The 24,469-nt window shown below is 41.8% G+C and overlaps 1 protein-coding gene across 1 annotated transcript in view; it reads right to left on the bottom strand.

Annotated features, from left to right (window-relative positions):
• Window positions 1-24,469, bottom strand: part of LOC128686994 (putative neural-cadherin 2) — a 919,537-nt gene that overhangs the window by 25,208 nt on the left and 869,860 nt on the right. Inside the window, exons 14-20 of the mRNA XM_070082349.1 lie at window positions 16,314-16,522; window positions 10,332-10,492; window positions 7,074-7,236; window positions 3,736-3,924; window positions 3,035-3,342; window positions 1,838-2,246; window positions 951-1,226 (exon numbers count right to left, since the gene is read on the bottom strand). Of these exons, the coding sequence (XP_069938450.1) occupies window positions 951-1,226; window positions 1,838-2,246; window positions 3,035-3,342; window positions 3,736-3,924; window positions 7,074-7,236; window positions 10,332-10,492; window positions 16,314-16,522 (1,715 nt within the window). The remainder of the gene's footprint in view (window positions 1-950; window positions 1,227-1,837; window positions 2,247-3,034; window positions 3,343-3,735; window positions 3,925-7,073; window positions 7,237-10,331; window positions 10,493-16,313; window positions 16,523-24,469) is intronic.

Here is a 24,469-nt window from a genome sequence, read left to right as displayed (position 1 = left end):
CAGATACATAAGTGTCGCACATGTGTCTTGTTCCCCCAGATACATAAGTGTCGCACATGTGTCTTGTTCCCCCAGATACATAAGTGTCGCACATGTGTCTTGTTCCCCCAGATACATAAGTGTCGCACATGTGTCTTGTTCCCCCAGATACATAAGTGTTGCACATGTGTCTTGTTCCCCCAGATACATAAGTGTTGCACATGTGTCTTGTTCCCCCAGATACATAAGTGTCGCACATGTGTCTTGTTAATCAATCTGATGAACGTGAGACAATTAGATATGATTAAATGAGAGGGAGGGTAGCTCCAAATGGCTGGATCAAGATCCCTTCACCATAAGCAAAGGATGTCCCGAATAGCTAAAATTCTCATTACTGTAGGTAATAGCGGATTATCATTGCTATGTTCACGAAGTGGCGCTAAACCCGTAAGAAGCAAATAGCGCCTGGTGAATGGAAGCAATCATATTTAATTCAGTCTCTCGGATCAAGATCCCTTCACCAGCATCAAGGGTGAGTGATAGCGCGTGAGCCACGCGATTAGCGGACGGAGGATCGAGTCTCCAGCACTCCTTGTGCTGGATGACCCACACGGGTTTAATGCCTCATATAAGTATTCAACTTTTTTCCACTTAGTCATCTTATTTTGTAAACAAGTGTTACACTTATTTGGTTTCCTTGAATTTGTATTCCTCGAGGATAAGTGGGTCTTGATGCCAGTGAAAGGCTCTTGATCATAGGAAATGGAGCCAACCTTTCATTCCCTGAACTGAATCTAATTGCCTCCTATTCCCCAGGTGCTGGTTGACTCATGTGGGTTTAAGCTCACCCTATGAATGTAATAATAATAATAATAATAATAATAATAATAATAATAATAATAATAATAATAATAATAATAATAATAATAATAATGTAATTCTGAATTTGTGATAAAGTTTGTGTACCTCACCTGGCCGTTGACTCTGAGGTTCCTGAGGCAGCCCTGAAGGTGAGGTGGGCGGAGGATGGACGGTCCTTCGTTCATGTAGTGGGCGGGGAGTGAGTGGGCCAGCCCGCCCACCTGCAGCGGCCCACCTGTGTTGAACACACGAGCGGCCCGGGGCAGTCTGGTAGCCCCTCGACACGTGTGGGCGTCCGGAGGGGTGGTATGGGCGGGACTGGCGGGCGGAGTGGGCGACTCGTCAAGCCCGCCGCCCGTACACAAGTCCACGATCATCTCCACCAGCTGGGGGAGGAGCAGAAGCAGAGGGAGAGTAGGAGGAGAAGGGTAACAGGAGGGAGGGGGAGCGGAGAGCTCTATTAGTGCCAAAAGTGATAAGAGTTCTTGATCTAAGCAATTGGAACTGCTCTCACCTGGGATCTAACCTAGTTACTTCCCTTACCCCCATGCGCTGCATGACCCCATACGGTTTAGTGGCTTCCCATGACTATATAATAATTCTACTACTAATAAGAAAATAATAATAAAGTGGAATGCTTGACGATATCTTCATTTCTTCACTTAATACATTCAGTTAAAACTAACAGTATGTGACTGAAGATGACAGAAAAAACAGGTATATCAGTCTTGCAAAATAAAAGCCTAGTATAAAATTTGACTGGATCCGCAAGCGCTGTATGATCATCATGGCTTAATTAAGCGCTTCTAAGTGTAGGTCGTACAGGGTAGCCTCGCACTGCTGTTACGCTAACGTTAAATAAAAGAATCTAATTATTATTATCCTTATTGCAATCAAAACTAAGCGCTAAACCCACAAGGGTAAGAAACTAAACAGCAATATGTAGTAAGTACCTTCAAGAGCCTCCGTCGTAACTCCTTGTCAACAGACGTCTTACCTCGTCTCTCCATATGAGATCGATCCTGTGCCAGGTGTTGTCTGCGAGGGAGGAGGAGGCGTTGAGGGTGAGAGTGACAGGACCACCACCCATGTCCAGCAGGAGCGATGGGCGTCCCTGACGCAGCTCCAGCAGTAGCAACTCCCTGACGCTGCTATCTTCGGTGTCTGGGGTCGCCGCCCCATGGTCAGGACCTGAGTACAGCAGAGTGGCCGCCGGGGACCTGGTGAGCACCTCCAGACTGAGGTGGACGTCGGCACAGGGCGGGATGGGCGCCACCCACGCCCACCCGCCCACTCTCGAGGCTCCGTGAACGCCTCCTTCAAAAACCTGCTCAGTCCCTCCACCTTCGAAGTGTCTGACGAGTACTTTACAGCGGGAGCCCCAGGTGCCGTGAGGGCAGATGCATCTGTGAGGAAGACGGTAGCTTATAACGTGGATGCTGGAGGCAACATTGTGAAGGAGCTATGTAGCCACAGCTTCTGCCATTAAAGCGTTTATTCTGCGTGTTACCGACATAGAAGCAAATGAACCTTCAGCAACTTGTGAGCGGATTCAAGATTTTCGCTCAGAGGAAAACGGTTGGTTAAATTGCGTGGCCAGAGGATCATTCCCACCAAACTACAGCAGATGATTATCACAGTTAGTTGACAAGCTATTAGCTATTTTATTATGTACGTATCACTATCTATACAAAATATCATTACCTAATTACAGCAAATCCTGCATATTTTTTTGCAAAATGCTACGAACACTTGCAGTGTGCTGCAAACATTGATCACAAATGTTCAATGTATTAATTCCTCTAAACTATATAAACAGGTTGCAAGTAAGGTTAGTAGCAGTTTATTAAATATGCAGAATTAGCTACAATCAGATAATGGTACTTTGTAAAGGTTATGATAAATGAATGATGGAAGAACCAAGAACGAAGTTGATAACGTTTGTGTAACTATTATAGAATACAGATGTTTCTACCAAAACTCAGTGTGTAACAATGTATATTAACTAAAACGAATAACTTTTTTTTTTTGTAAAAAGTAATTAAGATACGACTCTGTTCTATTGTTTAAAAAAATTAACTTTTTAGTAGACTCCAACATACGTTGACATTCTTTAGCAGATGTCAGCTACTCGCTTTTTACTGTGGGTGTGGGAATACACCTGTTGCCTTTGAAATAAATGTATATTACTCACCTGGTGCCTGTGGGTGTGGGAATGCATCTGCCGCCATTGAGGCAGGTGTAGGGGGTACAGGTGTAGTGGTCAGGGGTGGTGTTGCCACAGCTGCAAGTGGTGAGCACCTTTATCCTAGGGCCCACCAGGGCCGAAGTGTTGGCATCCACCACACTGAAACCCTCGCCCAGGGTCGCCCGACACCCACTGATGCACCTGCTCAGCCCGTGGGCGACCTCATGGGAGTCCCCGCGGGCGTTCTCGTAGCCAGTCTGGTTGCACGTGATCACGCCCACGTCCTTAATATCCACACCTATGACTTGGCTAAGCTGTCCGTACGAGATACAAAACAGTTTCAGCCAAGACAGATCATTAATAGTGTATTTTTTTTATATGAAAGCATAACTTGCATAGTTGTGTCTTAAAGAAGAGATCGCTGGACTGCTGGAATTATCACACAGAATATCTTCTAGAGAACAAAAAATCACAACATGCGAAAGTAACGTTCCAATGAGGAAAAAACGTGCCCGACAACAAGCCTTAGGGCAGCGTTTCCCTCTCTGTAAAGCCTTATCAAGTATGGTTTAATAAAGTTGACCACAGAGCGAAATCTTGCCCCCGGTGAAAGCCCACTTAGCAGCGTACTAGTTGTCTGTGATATTGTTGGAAAGTACGTCACTGGGATCAAGCAAGGTACTTGCGTAAAGTCTCCTGGAACTAACCTCGTGTTTTCTATACATCAGAAGTTGATCGAAGTTGGCCATCCCAGAGGACGAAAGCCAGACCCGAGTGCTGGGCGAGGTCGTTAGTTCCTCCAGGGATTCTACCGACACTGCCCGCACGCTCCCTCTACCCACCTCTACCCACGCCCGCGCTGCCTCCACCAGCCGGCTCAGTATGGATGTCCCTCCCTGTGAACGACGATAAGGATGTCATACCGTTTCGGGAGACGTCTCCCGAGTTATTTTTTTTCTACAAAAAATCAACAATAGTAGGTATAGTAATAAATGAAAATGCTGTAGGAAATGAGAAGTTGTGAGTTTCTTGGTAGACGGGACATGGTAGTAGTGGCAGTAGTAGTAACAACAGTAATAGCAGTAATAGTATAATCACAGTGAAGCGCTGAACCAGCAAGGGTCCTATAGCTCCTGGGGAACTAGATGTTATCAGGTATCATCCCAGGAAGAGAAGGGCAGTCCCAATTCCGTAATCCGAATCCCTTCACCAGCACCAAGACATCCCTTACGAGGGAAACAGTAATAACAGTAGCAGAATTAGGTTAGGTTGGCTTTGGATAAGATGACTTCATTTAGATTGAGTTAAGGTATTTTTCTTTTATACCTCGAATATGCAAATAACAAAAACCAGCCACTATGAGCTGGCTTACCGGTTCACCTCTTTTTTTTTTTTAAGATAACATCAACTGATACGTGTGCTTCGAGAAATTGTGTCTATACTACCAGAGGCGAAGGCTGACGATGCGTCGATGTTGTTAGTCTGACGTCTTGGTAGCACGAGGAACATCAAATGTGCTGAGGCTGGAATTTTAGCCACCATGAAATGACGTGGAACCCGGATATTTTTATTGTAGAGATGTTCCGCCAACCAGTGGTTTTATCAGTCCAGTACAGAGAATGAATAACAGAGACGGTGGAAAACGTGAAGTGGCAATTTGAGATGATCAGTCCCTCGGGCGATCATTCCCTACGTTACCCAGGTATTTCACATGTGTCTTATTATTCTGCTTGTCGGTCTTGTGTACCACGGTGCCCCTTGGCCTGGTAGCTAAAGCTCTCGCTTCACACCGCGAGGGTCTGGGTTCGGTTCCCAGGGAGGGTAGAAACATTGGGCGTGTTTCTTTACCACTAGCTGTCTATGTTCCCCGTCAGTAAAATGGGTACCTGGAAGTTAGTCGACTGGTGTGGGTCGCATCCTGGGACAAAACCGACCTAATTTGCCCGAAATGCTCTGCATAACAGCTAGGCCTGTAATACTAGTAGTAAGTAAAGATATTAATATAATAAAACGTGGTACACAGTTGTTTGAACAAGCGTTTAGTGCACTAACATAATGTGAGCCAATAAGTTTGAATCAGTCAGATTATTATTATTATAATCAAGGGGGAAGCGCTAAACTCGGAGGATTATACAGCGCCTGGTGGGGGGGGGATGTGGAAGGCATTCAGGCTTAATTCGGGGAACTGGAGTACAGATCCAATTCCCTAAATCAAGAGCCCCTCACCAACATCAAGGAACCTTCCTTGAGGGGGGAATCAGTCAGAAATGTTCCCTCTGTAGTGTGGGAAAGTTGCCAATAGTATGCCTGTTAGTATTTGTGTACTGGAAGAGAATGAGGTGTGGCTTAGCGGTTTATATAAGGAAGGGCAAGCAATGAGATTTGAAGATAGAAAGGAACCAGCAAAGTTTCTGTACTGAAGGTTTTTTGCTTCGGCTTATTAATCCCATGGAATTTCCCATGTAAGAAATATGCGCCGTAAATCTACCTTTGTAACTCTAATGTAACTGTTTAGAAAATGATGATGATGATGGTAATAATAATAATAATAATAATAATAATAATAATAATATTGTGATGAATGGTTTGAAAAACCGACAAGTTGAAGATTGAGACACTTATGCAGCATATGGGAATCTTTATTCAGGAAACGTTTCGCCACACAGTGGCTTCATCAGTCCAATACAAAGAGGAAGGCGTAAGGAGAGGAGGAGAATGAGGTAATCAGTCCCTCAACCTGGAGTCCATGTGTTCAGTCCATCATTCTTGTACATTCTACAAGATTGATGGACTGAACACATCGACTCCAGGTTGAGGGACTGATTACCTCATTCTCCTCCTCTCCTTACGCCTTCCTCTTTGTATTGGACTGATGAAGCCACTGTGTGGCGAAACGTTTCCTGAATAAAGATTCCCATATGCTGCATAAGTGTCTCAATCTTCAATAATAATAATATTATTATTATTATTATTATTATTATTATTATTATTATTATTATTATTATTATTATTATTTTAACACGTCGGCCGTTTCCCACTTATCCAACCACTAGTCCCACCACTTGTCCAACCACTTGTTTGGTTATTTCTTCTGTCTAGTTATTCCCACTTTTAAAGTTTTCTTTGTATGCTCTCTAATAGACAGAGCACTCTTCACACAGAGAGCAGTGACTGATATGAAAGTAAGAGTGAGTTTTTTTTCTCTCAAAATTAGATAAATCAGCAGAATGCTGCCACCCAATTATTCTATATGATAGTAACACAGTGGGAACAAAAGCTAAGTAAAGAGAGCGTAGGGATATAGGGGCAGAGTATGTTTGACTTATGGTAAAATTAATGGTTATTTTGAACCCGGAACCAGGAGCTATGACTCGACCCCTGCAACCACAACTAGGTGAGTACTAGGTAAGTACCCAATGGGAGTAAGTCACTTTGTCTGACTTTTTTGGGTTATCCTAGGTAATCTACACATAAGCTGCTATGTATGATAATCTATGTAACTATATTTATGTATACATGTACCTGAATAAACTTACTTGTTAGTAATTAGTGATGTAAAGATTTTATTTTCTATATTAAATGTAAAGGAACAGAAGTATGCTGTAAGATTTGTACACACTCACTAGAAAGGCAATGAAATGATCGACCCAGCGCACCACCTCTCTCTCTCTCTCTCTCTCTCTCTCTCTCTCTCTCTCTCTCTCTCTCTCTCTCTCTCTCTCTCTCTCTCTGTCTAACCCTGAAATCTTCCTAACTCAAAACAATTCATCTCCCTCCCAACTACTCTCATCTCTCACTCCGCCCGTGTTATACTATCCTTGCCTCAAACACCTAGATAATACACGATATTCCTTAATCACGAAAAAAGTCAAACGTTGTTCTCAAGGGACAAGCACGGTGTGGATACTCCCAAGTCCTCTGTTACATGTCTTTCCCATGTACTCTCCATGTACACCTCTCCATACTCCCTCACCTCTCACTCCTCCCTCATCTCTCCCTCCTCCCTCATCTCTCTCTCTTCCCTCACCTCTCCCTCTTCCCTCACCTCTCCCTCTTCCCTCACCACGCGATGACTCTCTGTGGCCAGCGTGAGGGGAGTGGCGTCCATGACGTCACGGGGGTCGAGGGCAGTGACTTGGACAGTGACGTTGGCTTCGATGTCTGTTTGACCTTGACTGATGTCACTTACCAGGAAACCCAACTCGTACCTGCCGAGGAAGGTCCAAAAAAATAATCATTAAATGATAAATATAATTATTATAATTATTATTACAATTATTATTATTATTATTATTATTATTATTATTATTATTATTATTATTATTAATCCTTAAAAAAAAGACGAAACCCATTAACCGTCATTCATTCAATCACTGTCTTGCCAGAAGTGTGCTGACATCACACTACGTCAGATGGCCTCCGAACATCAACCTTCACACCTCTCCTTCACAGTTCAGCCACTGTACGTTTATCTCCAGGACTCGAACCCGGCTACCTTGTTATTATATCAAATGAGAATTATTAAGTCCTTACGGATCATGCAACTCAAAGGGATTGGGAGTAAACAAGATCTGATCCTATAAAGGGGGAAGGTAGCGTAAACTCCTTTGATCGAGAGACCTGCCTTAAAAGGAGGGGGGTTAAAGGCAAAGTAATTGTAGTATTATCATGGTATTATATTTTTGTAAAGCGTTAAAGCAGTGTGGGCCATTCAGGTCATGAAATAATGGAGACTCGATCCTCCGTTCGCTCGTGGGACGGTCACACCTGAATCCATGATAAAAATATAATTTTCTATTGCATATTGCAACTATTTTTTAAACATATTACAACACATCAAATAAATATATTTTATAACACATTAAAGCTGCTCAGAGAGAGAAAAAAAAAATTTTCCTAAGCATATTACAACTAATTCAAAGTTAAAAAGTGACTTTCTTTTGCACGTTCAATAATAACCAAAAATAAAGCAATATTAGCTCAGGGAAAAGACAATATTCATTTTTTATCATAAAGACATTGACAGAAATTGTGAAAAGAAATGTAATTTTATTTAACATGTTAATTCAGATTAAAAACATGTAAAAATGCAGGTTTTTACACCAACTAATATGATAATATAACAAATAATGTGACAAATGCAGCTGTATTAAAAATGCAGCTGTATTAATAATGCAGCTGTATTAAAAATGCAGATGTAAGTGATAAACTGTTGCTTTTTAATGATAATTTTCTAATAATATTTTTTGTGCTTATGTCTGAATCATCATAAGTTCCTCCGCCGATGGAGGTGGTAGGAGTGTATTGATCAAACTCTACTTGCACAGTTTGAGTCATAGCTCCAGGACTCTCAGCTCCACTGAGCTGATGGTCCTGTTGATCACTTTACTCCGTATGGGTACAGCAGTACACAACCAGGGGTCTCGCTCACACCCACTGTCTTGAAAATGGTATAAAATACTGATAGGCTGATGATTAAGACACGTGCAACAGTTGGGTATCTTTAGGTGAAACGTTTCAACAATAAAGATACCCAACTGTTGCACATACATCTTAATGATCATCCCGCTCCCCACTATTGATGCGGCTGGGTTACTGCCTCACACTGCCGCTGGTCTCCACGCACCTGCAACTACTGGCTCTTCCCACACACGAGATATCATCAAAAATTCCATTTCTGCTGAGTATGAGAGAGGCTATCCTGAGAGATGGCATCTCACAAGGGATAGCAACTCCAGCTATGCTATGATGAAACCTTAGAAGCTTCATTAGCTGATGAACCCTTGCTGTAATACTATATATCCTTATTGCTTTACTGAAGTCTCCCAGCTCAGGCTAACAGATTTCGACACTTTGTATTAGTCCTAGCCTGCGTGATAGAAAGTGACAAGCAAATTTACAAGTTCCCACGGCGTAACAATCATATCGAACAGAGCAACAGCGTAATGCTGATGAATCCAGTTTTTGTACAATAATAAAAAAAGACATCATTTCCAGTGCCTCTCAGTACAGCCTAGCTTTATCCTCACAACTGTCAATGAATGAAGCCGGGGATGATAACCAGGCTCATTCAAGACAAGGATGTCAGAGCGAAGCTGGGAGAGGCGTGGCATGTGTCGGGTACGCAACAGAAGGTGGAATGTTAACAGTAGTACTGGCTCAATCCACCAACACAGTTACAACTCCGGATGTCTAGTCACCTTGTTTCTTCCTCTGTAGAAGAAAGACAGACAGTTCCTCCCAGCAAGCAGAGATACCACGCCTTCAAGCTTTACCTCAACAAATAGTCTCAAAGAAACAATCAATCTATCAAGGCTCTGCCACATAATCCTAAAACGGCAAGCACTCAGGCAGCTACCAGACTAGTTGACCTAAGTAAAAAGTTTTCAGAAATACTCCAACAACCTCATATTTGTGACTGTGACCCGCAGACCCATCGTTTTGCAATGGCTCTTTGTTTTGCTGTCCCTATTCACACTGGGTACAAGTGTATTTGTGGCAAAGTTGTAGTCGATCGATATGTTCTGCATGGTCTGAACTGTTCAAGTTCTAGAAGATAGCATGTTAGACACAATGAGTTAAAGAGATTATCAAGACAATAATAATTAATTATTAAATATCAAGAAAAGACTTGCTACAACACAGTGTCCAGCCAATAGAGAACCTCGATACAACCCGGATACACCTGCCAGCTACCCTGATGAGATCACCTTATATCATCTGGGAGAAGGGTAGACCGCTGGCATCTACCTTGGCTGGTCAGTAAGGTGATGCTGCTAATCACAGGGACGATCACACGCTCAGCAAGTATAAGGGCTTGGCGGAAAAGCATACCATGGGTTTCCTCAAAGAACCGAGTACCATGATCTTCGAGACCACGAGAAACCCGAGGGCTGCCACCTTTCTCTTCCACTGCGTCAGTGTGGCGATCTATAGAGGTAATATCGGCTGCATCTTGGGTTTCGGAGTAGTTTCTAGGAAACTCGAGGAACTCCTAAACTTAAATTAAGATTTTCCACTAGGTTTCCGCATCAGCTTCAGCGAGAAATCTCTTAGCTTTTTTTTCCTAAAGAATGTTTATTTTCCTCTCTGAGGCTGAGGGTCACCGATTAGCACTAGAGGTGGCACTTTCCTATACAGAATAATAATTAATAATAATAATAATAATAAAATAATTATTATTCAACTACTGATCACTAATGATAGGAGAATGTTCACGTGCTAACCATTAAGAAAAAACTTCATTTATCGGCCAATAAAGGTAAGAGTCACATACAGACCGTTAAGGGGAAGGTTCACGTACCGGCCGTCAGGGGTGTCTGGAGCCATGGTGAGGTCACCGGTGGAGGAGTGAAGGAAGAAGCCGTCAAGATGGTGTCTCCAGGTGTAGGTCTTGGAAGTGGAGTCCCAGTCGTCGGGGTCCTCCACGTACACCCTTCCCAGAGGCACTGGTTTTCCATGTGGCTGGGGGAAGAGAGGGAGAGGTGAGAGTGACATTCTCCCCAGGGGGCAACGACTTCCCCACCCTGTGATTGGGGTGAAGGGAGGGAGAAGTGAGAGGGAGTGACACTCCAGGGACACTGTCTCTGTTTCGGGGGGAAAGACAAAGAGGTGGAAAGAAGGTACCTTTCCCAGGGGCTAGGAAGTGAGGGAGAGGAGTGAGGAAGGCACTTTTGCCAGGGGAACCGGATCCCCATGTGGATGGGAGGTGAAAGAAGGAGAGGTGAAAGGGAGGGAGAATGACTCCTCCCTGGATCACGATCAGCCCCACCCCTTTCCCTGTGTGTGAAGGGAGAAAAAAGAGGGACTGGAGGTTAGAGGAAGGGATAACTACACAATCTTCAGGGGTAATGGCCCCATGGGGGTGGAGGAAAGAGGCCAGATGTGAGAGAGTGCCACCCTTCCTGGCAGCACTCAGAGGAGAGGAAGAGAATGGTAATCTCCCTAAGCTGAAAAAACTCTTTCACACAACTGCTGCAGAGGGAGTGGGAAGAAAAGTGCGAGAGTCATCGCAGAGGCATCAATAATGCCTGCAGCAGCGAGTGAGAGAAGTGGAGGTGAGAAGAAAGGAGAAAGGGGCACTCTCCCCAGAGGCACCGACCCACATATAACTGAAGCAGTGAGAGAGGGGTTGGCATTGTAGAATCCTCGTGAGAGTGATGGTGTCCATTATGGCTGGATTGGCAAGTAGGGGAGCTAAGATACACAAAAGAGGCACTTAAGTCTTCCTTGAGCTTAAAAAATGAGAAGTGTGGGAGAAAGAGGTAGGAGAGACAAAAAACGGTTGTTATACCACAAGACGGGTAGCCACAAGCAGCTTCAAACTCAGCTGATCTTTTCTCAACGACATCTCACCCTCATTTTTTTTATCCCCATGGGGAGGCGCTAAACCCGCAAGGGTCATATGGCTCCTGAGAAATGGGAGGTAATCATGTTTGATCCAAGGAAAAGTAGGGTAGCTCCAATTTCATGGATCGAAAGCCCTTCATCGACATCAAGGCACTCCCTATCACTTCAGTGGTAGGCTTAGCGGTGAGAATAACAACTCTCATCACACAGTTCCACGAATCAAATCTGCGGTCATGAAAGAATAAAAATTAATATATACTGTGTACTATTGTTGTTACAACCAACTCAGGTGATCCACTGCCATCGGAGTTGTATGTACCAGCGGTTCTACTTATAGATGCCACACATTTTACTTTTCGATAACGGGCCTCAGGTGAACATGAATAACCAAATATCATAATAGCTTCTGCGCTACACCCGCCGTTGGAGTTTTTGGCCATCTGACCGAGGCCTTCTGCTGGCTTACCAATCTACCGCTTTAAAAATTATGGTCATCGTCATAACCATTTCATTGCACGGAGGGGAAATTCGCCTAGCAGAATTCTGTCTGCAAAGTGTACATGTACACGGCTCATGATAGAAATGATCCGGCATCCACAACTTTCGTCAGCAGACTGTTCTACTGCTCCACCGATGCTCCACCGATGCTCCACCGCTGCTCCACCGCTGCTCCACCGCTGCTCCACCGCTGCTCCACCACTCTGAAGGGAAACTCTTACCAACATTCGTATGAAGCTTTATATCACAGAGATCGGAGATTTTGTGGCGTGATTAGGTATCACTGAAGGCGAGCCTTTAAATGGTTGCTTGAAAAAAAATCTACCTCCTAGGTTTTCGTTTATAAGACTTGAGAATTCCTTATTCGACTGACATCAATTATATTAATTATGTAAAGACCATTCACAAATATAGTTTCTTGCAACAGCTTGAGAATGCTTCTTCTGCTCGTCTTCTAACTTTTGATACCTTGGCATACTACTCAAAAGAAAGTTAGGATTATTATTGAGCGTGTAGGGTCAAATCCCACAATTTTATTTTCAAAATACAGTAATAGTGTTACAATACTAAATGGCTAACGCATATTATGGACAGGATGGTACCCAATGAGGTCAATTTTTTTTATACGAAAATTAGCCAGTTTTCTAATTTAGCTAATAAACTTGGAATATATTTATCCCGAACAATGACTGCAGAATGTTTCTTCTAGTCTGTTGCAAACTTCAGCGATGATGAGCTTTTCTCAAAGGAAAGTTCCACTGATTTTAGGCTGATGTTAGTGTCAGTTTGACTTAAAATGAATAAGAAACTGGCTACCTTACGATAGCTAGAAAATACTTATACTGATTGATTTCAAACTGTAAACGTCGGTGTATCTTAATAGGATAAACTTTCGGATTGATCTTGAGAGGTATATATAGGAGCCAATTTGTCACATGTATTGGACAACTTACAGTTCTGGTTTTCATTCAATAATCTGTGAATGTTTTGAGCGTGTGACTTCAAGTTTCAGTGCTGATGTATCCTACACTGAGGAAACTTTGCTGATGTATCCTACACTGAGGAAACTTTGCTGATGTATCCTACACTGAGGAAACTTTGCTGATGTATCCTACACTGAGGAAACTTTGTTGATGTATCCTACACTGAGGAAACTTTGTTGATGTATCCTACACTGAGGAAACTTTGCTGATGTATCCTACACTGAGGAAACTTTGTTGATGTATCCTACACTGAGGAAACTTTGGCCAGTTATTTGACAGTGTGTGAGTCAGCAAGGTTTTACTTCATTCCCGTGCACTAAAAAAAAACGAAAATCAAATACACTACTTTATATATGACTCTTGTGAATTTGAGATAGATGAAAAAAAAAAGAAAATTGAGAAATGGAGTTTTTTTTTTTCTAGAACTCCCGTTATAACATTTCAAATGTTTGTAGGTTATTGCTGGAGAGGCAACCATAGACCCAGGTACAGTGATCCTTTCTTCCTGCCAAGTTTTTACTGAAACTTCAGAATGCCACACCTTCAAATTTTCAACAGAGGTGAACTATGGAACTGCTGGCATGTGCAGGTCTCTTCTGGGCATGCCAGGAGGGACCTATACATGCAGGTCCTAACCTGTGGCCCGAGAGTGGCCCGAGGGCGGCCTGTGGCCCTACTACGAAATGACTGCGGCTCTCATATGAAATTATAAATTCACTTTTATGTAGATTCCACACTGCACAGTGTCAAGAAAACAGTCTGCAACTCATCACATATTTGACCATCAAATGTGGCCACTTGTGTAGGAAGGTTGAGAACCACTGGTGCACAGACCATTCCCAATTTAGGTTTCGTGCAATAGACAAAGCTTCTTCCGATCAGCTTCTAACTTTCAACATCCTTATTAGAAGAATGAAATTGTTATCAAAGTGGAAATCTGCCGGTTTTATTTCTAAAATGGAGTTTCATTTTTCCCATAAAATTAATTGTATAGGTCTCCTTTGGAGAGCATTATTTTATAATGGGCGATGGGTGAAAATTTTAACAATTTACTAACATGGTTATTAAACTTGGAATTGTTGGATTCTGTGCCATAACTTGAGAATACATTGACTGATGGGCTTCAAACTTTCAGCGTTTCGGATAGATTTTGAATGGTATAAGTTTTATTGAGCCAGTTTTAGCAGATAAATTGGTTTTCACGGAATGAGTTGAGAATGCATCACGTAATCAGCTTCAGACTTCCAACACTCGTAAATCTGACTCGGAGAAAAATTTGAATTTATTTTGGGCCGTGTAGGTCCAGTCTGTCCATTTTTTAAAGAAATTGGGAAATTTTAAATACAGATTTTCTTGTGATAATTTCTGAATGCCTCACCCAGTCAGCTTCAAACCTTCATTACCCATAACCTGGTAATATAGCTCCTGAGAGGCTTCAAACCTAAAAGCGCTGGTGTAATTTGGAATATTTGTCTCTATGCGATAACTAAATAGTAATGCCTCTTCTGAGTGCCTGGGAACTTTCAAAGCTGGTGTACCTTACTGGAAGGTTCGGATTCCTTTTGGGCTGTGTAGCTGCCAGTTTGTCATTTATATTGAAGAAATTGAGATATTAGTTTCCTTTCGATAACTTGTGAGCGGTTCTTTTGACTGGCTTCAAATCTTTAAGACTTATGTATTTAACTGCATTAGAAACTCACATGCAGCGCTGTGTACTACTACGATGACTTGCTGTGAAGTGGAGGCGAATCAGTTTATGAGATGCAGGGTAGAGATGTCTAATAGGATGCAGGATAGAGATGTCTTATGGGATGCAGGATAGAGATGTCTAATGGGATGCAGGATACAAATGTATTATAAGATACAGGGTACTGATATCTCATATGGCTATACTAAGTATCGCTTCCGAATTTATTCAATGGGTCAAGAGTGCAAAAAATAAAACTTAATTAGGGCTGCATTTATATACCAAATGAAGGTCATTAAGGTCGCACTGACATCAAAGTCACATGAATCCCTTATACAGAAAATGTCACTCCTTGTATTGTGTATACAGTTGAGGCTCTTGTTTAACTACTTCTAATGCAGAAAAAAATTAATACAAAAAAAGATAACTACATTAATATTTGCTGAAAACCATCTTATTCAAACTATTTTCTTAAATTACATACAGATTTTGTATTTTTTATATTATAAATAGATATTTCGTGAATCTCCTGCCAGGCATCTGAGTGCCAGCCCTACTCTACTGACACTGCTGCCATCAGCACATCTCGCTCAAGCACAACCTCCTGCAGTACCTCTGCTATCCCACCTCTTACTCCACCCTCCCAACCTCTTCCATTTTTCCAGCCCTTCCCTCCCTCTTCCTTCCCATTCTCACCAACCCTCAGGTCAGAACCTCGAACCTCATGTTGAAAATGAACCCACTGAGCCAAAGTCAGATACAGACTTAAACAAAGGCAAATACACGTATATGGACACACACACAAATATATATATATATATATATATATATATATATATATATATATATATATATATATATATATATATATATATATATATATATATATATATATATATATATATATATATATATATGTCGTGCCGAATAGGCAGAACTTGCGATCTTGGCTTAAATAGCAACGCTCATCTTGCCATATAGGACAAGTGAAAATTTGTGTATGCAATAATTTCGCCAAAATTATTCTTAATCTAACGAAAAAAATATGTTTCACTGTGTTTGTTTAGTATTAAATTATTGTAAAGAAATCTAAAATATATTTAGTTGGGTTAGGCTAAAATAAATTGCATTTGTAATAATAAGGTTAGGTAAGTTTTCTAAGATTCTTTTGGTGCAAAATTAAAATTTTTTACATTAACATTAATGAAAAAATATATCTTTAAACGTATAAGAGAAAATTTTAGAAAGGACTTAATTTTAAATGAGTTCTTGCTAATTGACCAGTTTTACATATTCGGCACGACATATATTTATATATATATATATATATATATATATATATATATATATATATATATATATATATATATATATATATATATATACACATATATATATATATATATATATATATATATATATAAATATATATGTGTGTATATATATATATATATATATATATATATATATATATATATATATATATATATATATATATATATATATATATATATATATATATAAAGCGATCAACAATGATGCACATTAATGTAATTTTAAACAGAGGCCTTCATAATGAGACAGAGAGGAAATATTAATTGTTCAGTAAAAAATGACTCATGCCAGTCAATATTATCAGCCTGTCAATAGCCTGTCAAGAGTGGAGTGACAGTTACAAGTGACCAACCTGCAGGGTGTGAACAGTGACCGACCTGGAGGGTGTGGACATTTTCTGACCTGGAGGGTGTGGACAGTGACAGTGACTGACCTGGAGGATGTAGACAGTGACAGTCTTGGAAGCGGGTGTCATGGGGTTGTCGTTGAGGTCAGCAACGTGAACAGTGAGAGTTGCTGTGGTGGTGAGCGGCGGCCATCCAGCGTCTGCCACTAACAACGGTACTAACAGGGAACGGCGCTCCTCCCTGTCCAGCCCCGCCCGCGCCCACACCACGCCCACACCACGCCCCTCGTCCCCTCCTGCTTGGAACAAACACACAGCTGCACTACTTAGTGCTTACCCACACCAGTCCCACACCTCGCTCACCCCATGCCCACTGTGGAGAACAGTTTCCCATATACTAAGGATAAGCTAGAGAATATACAAGTGTCAACAGGAGTGAAAATAACAAACCTCCAGTGTGGTGTTTCGAAATATAAATAAAAATAATAAGCCGTGAGTTATGCCAATGATACCTCCTAAGAATATACTACAACTACATTCTTGTGGTATTTTCAAGTCAAGCGACACCCTGTATTGATAATATTCTTATTTATTTTGAGTAGTAATAGATCATGATGGCTGTCTCTGAAATGAAAAGGTGCTAGATCGACTAATTTAGTGCTCTACGGGGGGCTAGCAGCTCCCTCGGTAGCAGGTCAAGGAAGTGATCCTTCAAGACACTTCCTCCATCCAGTACGCGCGGTTGCTGCTTGCTGAGTGATTAGCGTTATGGAGGAAAGTGCCCAGTTAATAGGGTACCATTGTGCCCTTGGAAGTTAGTTTACTATAGTATAATGTCAATGGGACTTATTTCAATATCTCGAAGTTTGAGGCAAAATTGTGACGACTAAGAGATGTGATAGACAGACATTTATAGAACGAGTGAAAGTTATCTAACCAGCAGACGACACCACGAGTGTAGTGGTAAGTAAACCTTATAAATTATAAAGGTATAAACCTCTATAACTGATACTGGTTTAAAAAGACACGTGAGACAACACTAGGACATATTTCTTAATAAATATGTCTTTGCTTACTCACGTGTTTTTAAACAAAACTTACATTGGGCCAAGCCCACCTTAATGGGTGGGCTTGGCCCAACACACCAGCTGGGCTCGATGTTATTTTAAAGAAGGACGAGATAGCTGAAGTACTGAATATACGTAAGTGTACGCCACGCCCAGATTACGTCGCCGTCTCTTGAGTACTAACTCTCTTTCTCTCTCTCTTGCACACACACACACACACACACACACACACACACACACACACACACACACACACACACACTGTTTACCACTCTCTATAAAGTTATAACACCAACAAAATTTCAACATTGCCTCGGTCGTCAATTCGTAACGAGTACATATAAAATATGGAGAACGATTTCTTGAAACTGACTTGTGGACTCCGAATTATTGACTGCCTAATGGCAAATATATTAGCCTGTGTACTAGCTTTCATTACAGCAGTCAAATCTTGCTTTGCCTTTACCTCAAAATTACTCTTTCTATTCCACTTCCAGTGTTTTTCTCCTGAGGTAGAGTCCACATCTACTGTATATCACCGAATAAGCCTGATAAACATCATAAACATGAGAGTTTAGTGTGTTAAAAGTATTTAAAAGTCGAGAGCTCATACAACAAAGGAGTTATATTAGTGTCTCTATAGAGTTGTCCGAGTAATGACGTCTAAAAAAAAACACAGAATTAATACAGGAGGGAAATCATATTAGTGTTCGATGTGGGCTGAAATACCCTTCAGAATAAACTTATCTAATACAATTCAGAGGTGGTTTTACATGTACAATTTTTGTATATAGTTCTACTGTCTTCCAATTATGTCCTTGATTTTGTATTGATAGAGCTGCTGGATGGCTAAACGTCTACAGTAAAAATACCTAGATGTTGCCCATGTGTCAAATTCTACAAGTCACAGGTACACCAACGACGACCCAACCACCTAATAGAGCCAGAGTCGCTTTACACTTCTATATAACCCGCCATCATTGCAATAATAAAACTACTAATACATAACTGCACAACCAGCTACTGACACATTGATATATAATCACAAAACTTAATAACTTCATGTTAGTCCAACTCACCAAGAGAAATGTGTGAAGGGAAAGCGAGTGTGTGAACACAATCTCGGCAATCGTTAATACGAGTTTGAGGAAAACATTGGAAATAAATAGCATGCAAGCATCAAGGTGCTTAAAAATGATTCAGTAAAGAGTTGGATGAAGAAAAGAAAAATTTAGAGAACAAACATTTATCGTGGTGATATTTTGCTTTATGTAGAGCTAAGTATAAAGCAAACTGTTGTCACAATAAAAGTTTTCTCTCCATCTGTAATTCTTCTTCCTTATTGCCATACTGCTTTGTTTGAAGATGACTAACATACTGCATGGGAACTGAAGGTTTCAAAGGAAAGGATCAGAAATAAACAACAGGGTTACGGATAAAAAATATAAGGGAACAATCAGTCCAAATGGAGAGAAAATTAAAGGATGAAATACATCAGTTTTAAAAAGGGGAGCTAAAAGGGATTATGTTGAAATTGAAGGAAAGCAAAAGGAAACGAAGGGTGTGATGCTAGCGTGGTTGTTTGTGTAGGAATCATTAAGCTGATTGAGTCTGTGTGTCCAGCAGGAGACTAAAAAATGATGGGCGTAGTGTCAGTAGTTGGGATTCACACATTTCCAGTGAATCTTAAGCCAGTCGTCTTCACGCACTTAGTCGTAGCTACAGTCACGATGGTATACGTGGCATCTTCCCACCTTCTTGAAAACAAGAACTCTTCGGAACTGCGTGTTTTGTGTTCTCTTAACTGAATCTCTGCAGCATTGTCAACATACACTGTGCACATACACTGAATTTGCGCAGACAAAATTATTGTTCATTCAACATTTCTAATGAAGGGAGCCTCATCAGTTGTAGCAGTTACGTGTTACAGCACTTTTCTCTGCTAGTTTTCCAAAGTACAATTATGATTCTGAATAGTCAAGGACCAGCTGAGTGCTTGCTCATAAGTTGCTTGTTGTGCAACATAGGAATCAAAGGAGGGTGACCAGTCAAGACTCTCAGTAGGCACTGAGAAATTATATCATGAAAATGACATACAATAGGTAAGACACAGGCAACATTTAGGCATCTTCATTCCGAAACGTTTCCCCTACACAGTAGGCTTCTTCAGTCAAGTACAGAAAGTAGGCAGGAGCAACTAAGACGTCTTTTAATATAGAATGTCCCATCGTATATGAAGTCTCACCTAACAATGTCCCATCAGTAGCGTATCCCATCAAACTGAATTTCCAATCAAATCGGATGTCACAACAAATAGGATGTTCCATCATATTTCCAGCAATGAAATGTTTGTCAGTTTTTCCCAGTTAACAAGAGAGACACGCAGACACCTTCATTATTGAATATGCAAAGCACTGGCTTTATTCCAACGGAATCTCACTGGCATCGAAACACTTTTGCTAAATTATGTGTCGATACTTAATATGTATCCAGTTGGCCTGAATATTTCTAGAGTTTTGAACGTATAAATAAATGTCCACTTTAATGTGCCTTACATAAACATTTCGAGTGTGGGCGAGTAAGGAGTGCACACGCACTTACGCATGTCCACGCGTACGAGCACACGCACACTCACACACACACATACACCACACACACACACACACACACACACACACACACACACACACACACACACACACACACACACACACACACACACACTCTACACACACACACACACATACACACGGAAAGAGGTTTCCGAATGGGCAACCAAGAAGAGTGGGCTTAAAAAAGGGTTAGTACTAGGACCAGTACTATTTCTTATGGTTGAAAACGACATGACACATACCATGGCCATACCACCCGTCGTATGGTTTGTTTGCAATCGTGTCATTACGATCTCGTGAGTCAGAGGTATCCCTGGAGGCAAATAATGCAAAACTAATGTGAATGATACAAACAAGAGCAGACAAGGAGAGACAACAAACGGATCTAGATAAACTGCAAGAATAGTGTGACAAGTGGAGACTGAAATTTAACCCAGAAAATGCAAAGTTTTGATAACTGAGGAAGGGCAAACTCGACATGAAACGGAGTACAAGCTTGGGGGACCAAGGCTGGAAATCTCGCTGATAGAGGACTTCGGAATGAGCGCAGTTCCAAGTATATTTTCTGAGGCACACATCAACCGAATAGCCGCCACAGCAAACTCAAGATTGGAAAATTTAAGGACAGCTCTCAGGAACCCGAACAAGGAGTCATTCATGACATTCTATACGAAATTTGTGACGCCTATCTTGGAGTATGCAGCACCAGAATGGAACCAACATCTGACAAAGCTTGTCAAGAAGACGGAGTTTAAAGTGTAATGGTTGAAATGAACTAGTTTCAGACCTCTGAGACAGGGGTTCTGAAGCTTTTTTACGGTTACAGACCTCCAGTGGATTGCTCAGTATGTCCCCATACCCCTTTCAGCAGACTATCGAAATCATTATCATCATCACCAGTCCCATTAGATACCATTATGACTTCAAAAGATGTCAATAGCTTGGTTTTACTTAGCATATGGATAGCTAGGAACAGAACAGTTGATAGTTTATTCTAATCTAACAACTTTTTTTTTTAAATTGTTCAGAGATTGAGTCCCATATCCCAAAGGGGTATGGCTATCCCCGGATAAGAACCCCGGCAGTCTAAGAGGAATGAACTATGAGGAGAGGTTAAAGGAACAAAAATTGATCACAAGATGAACAAGGGAGGTGCATACTAGAGGTGGGTCTCAGGTACACAAAGGCACAGCTGGAAGTTAAAACACAAATGAGTTATAGGGATGTTAGTAAATAGTTTTTTTTATAGCCTTAGAGTTGTCAGGAAGTGGAACGACCTAGACAGTGAAGTAGTAGAGGCAGAATCCATGCATAGTTCTAAGAAGAGGTATGATAAGGCTCACGTAGCCACGAGAAGGAAAAAAAAAGTAGCAGCTGACGGAAAGGCAGGTCCAGGAGCTGTAATTCGACCCCTGTAAGTGGGCTGTAACCACTATTAGGAGAGTACACACACACAAATACACACACACACACACACACACACACACACACACACACACACACACACACGAAAACTCAGATGAGTCACAGGGATGTTAGGAAGTATTTCTTCAGTAATAGAGTTGTCAGGAAGTGGAACAATCTGGAGAGTGATGTTGTGGAGGCAGGATCCATACATAGCTTTAAGAAGAGGTTCGATAAAGCACAATGAGAAGGGAGTGGACCTAGTAGCGACCAGCAAAAAGGTGGTGCCAGGGGCTATGATCGACCCCTGCAACCATAACTAGGTGAGTACACACACGTACTCTTCCACTCACATTCTCTTTCTCTCTCTCTCTCTCTCTCTCTCTCTCTCTCTCTCTCTCTCTCTCTCTCTCTCTCTCTTTTTTTTTACACAGGGTTTGACAAGGTTAAGGATCCCTAGTTTTATTGACAAGCTATTTACAGGTTAAGGATTCCTAACTTTATTGACAAGCTAAGAGCTGTTACCTACATCAACTCATTTGAAAGCGTTTTTATTGTTATGAGACATACAAGTAGGGAACAGGATGAAATTGGAGCCATCTGTGGGCCAGCATTTTCATTTTATCAACTGACTTTATCTCGTTGACATCATTATGCCGTACGAATGAGTTCCAGACTCGAGTCATCCTGGGTATATATATGATCTCATATGGAGTGATGCTCTCTCTCTTTTTTTTTTTTTTTTTTTTTTTTTTTTTTTTTTTTTTTTTTTTTTTTTACATGGTTTGACAAGGTTAAGGATCCTAGCTTTATTGACAAGCTATTTACAGGTTAAGGATTCCTAACTTTATTGACAAGCTAGAGCTGCCTACATCAGCTCATTTGAAAGCATTTTATTGTTATGAGACATACAAGTAGGGAACAGGATGAAGTTGGAGGGCCATCTGTGGGCCAGCATTTTCATTTGATCAACTGACGTTATCTCGTTGACATCATTATGCTGAACAGATGTGTTCCATCTCGAGTCATCCTGGGTATGTATGATCTCAGATGGAGTGATGTTCTGGAGAGATTTTAGCCAGAGTGAAGTTGCTGCTTTCTGCCCGTCTTGTGGCATAAAAGCTTGTTTCGCGTGTCCTCGAAGTGGATCCAAGTGTGGTATTTTGACAATATTGGCCTTGTACATAACAGTAAGGCCACCCACATCCCTCCTATGTTGAAGGCTCTGCTGAAATGACCCCAGATCCATCCAGGATGGGTCAAGGCGAGAAGATGAGACGTCTTGCTCTGTTCTCTACTCTGTCAAGCAGTCGCAGATGAGGAGGGGACAGGCAAACCAAGAAAGTGGAGCATACTCAAGGTGTAGGCGTACTTGTGCCTCGTACAGTATCTTACAGCCCCCTACTGTCAAGCAGATGCGAGATACGGCGAAGTGCTGTAAAGCTTCCTGGCTGCCTTGTTTGCAAGATTTACAACATGGTTCTTCATGGTTAGTTTGGAGTCAAATTTCACCCCAAGGATATCAACTTCTTCTCCAGGTGCCAACATCCTCCCATTCACCTACTACTGCACCAGCATTACCATCATGGTGCCTAGAGACGATCATCATTTGCGTTTTCTCAGGTGCAAATGTTTACTTGCCATCTATTTCCCCAAGCTGATATAGCTCTCAGCTGGTGATTGATGTAACTTAGAGCAGCTGGCATTTCTTCTCTTGGATAAGTGAATGTCAGTGTACAGTCGTCTGCATATGCATGTGATTCTGGGATGAGATGAAGAAGGTCGTTGAAGTAGACACTTCATAACATTGGACCAAGCACACTTCCTTGTGGGACAACTTGCCCCAATAGGGATGTCTTGCTGATTCCGTTCCATTGAGGACTACATAGAGATCTACCATGAAGGTAATCACTGAGGAGACATAGCGTAGAGCCTGCAATTCCCAGTGCTTGAAGTTTTGCTAAGAGGCCCTGGTGCCACACCCGGTCAAAGCGCCAGCAATGTCAGTGCTACCACACAGCTGACTTTGGATTCATCCAGTGACTGGTGCCACTTAGTGGAGAGGTTTAACAACAGATCAGCAGCAGAGTAACCTTTCCTGAAGCCATAATTGATCACAAAGTAGTGAGTGGTAATCAAAAAAAATCTGTCATTTGTCTTGAGATTATTGTCTCAAGGATCTTACCAGTGATTGACAGGAGTGACACTGGTCTGTACTTGCTGATTTCTGCTCTGCTCTTCTTTTTGTGAACAGGGACTACATTTGCCTCTTTCCATGCACTGTACTAGGCAGTGCTGAAGATCGAGTTAAGAGTGCTGCTAGCTGGTCTGCACATCTTCTCAGCAATCTTGGGCTCAACTTGTCTGGGCCCACAGCCTTTCTTGGTCAAGTGATTTAAGAAGAAATGCCTCCTCCTGCCTTATTGTCACCCCTGACAGTTTTGACACAGTTCTTGCAGCTAGCCAGGAGGGTCCCTTGCTGGATCAGGAACTTGCATTTTGGTAGCAAAGTGTTCAGCAAAGAGGTCCACTTTCTCTTGACTACTAGTAAGTGGTCCCATCCTGTCGATTTAGAGGTGGAATAAGTTCATCAGGCAGATAACCTTGTCTGTCCTTGACCCAGGGACCACCAGGTTTTGGAGCCTACCCTACCTGATGCTAACTTTCTTTTAGTGTCAACTCCCATTTAGCAATGGCCCTTTTGAACATCACCCATATGCCTACAGGCTTGCATGTGCATGTTCCTGTTATAGGTGAGGTAGGATGTCTCCTTATACCTTCGCCATGCTTTGTACTTAGCAGTAGCACCTCTCTACAACGAAAGCCAAACCAAGGCTGATCTGTGGCTTTGTCACATATTGCCGGTGAGAATGTGTTCTTGTTGCAGATTAAGGATGTGTCCAGTGAAGGCTTTCACTTGGTTGTCAACATCCCCCTGGAAAGAGCATTCCAGTCGGTGGTGGCGAGCTCAGAGCAAAGGGCTGGCCAATTACCTCTTTCCATAGCCAGGTTGTGCGTGTGGACTCCTCACCTCGTTCTGTTGGGATCTTAAGTGTAGTAAAAACAGCCTTGTGGTCAGACGATCCAACGTACCCGAGGGGTTGACAAGTGACTATGCCTTCTGCCAGATCACTCACTACTGGGTCAAGGGAGGAGCCAG

Source organism: Cherax quadricarinatus, chromosome 7 (genome assembly GCF_038502225.1).
Source record: "Cherax quadricarinatus isolate ZL_2023a chromosome 7, ASM3850222v1, whole genome shotgun sequence".
NCBI classification, from domain to species: domain Eukaryota; kingdom Metazoa; phylum Arthropoda; class Malacostraca; order Decapoda; family Parastacidae; genus Cherax; species Cherax quadricarinatus.
Note: the sequence above shows the minus strand (reverse complement) of the source record. Positions and strands in the feature narration are given on the sequence as shown.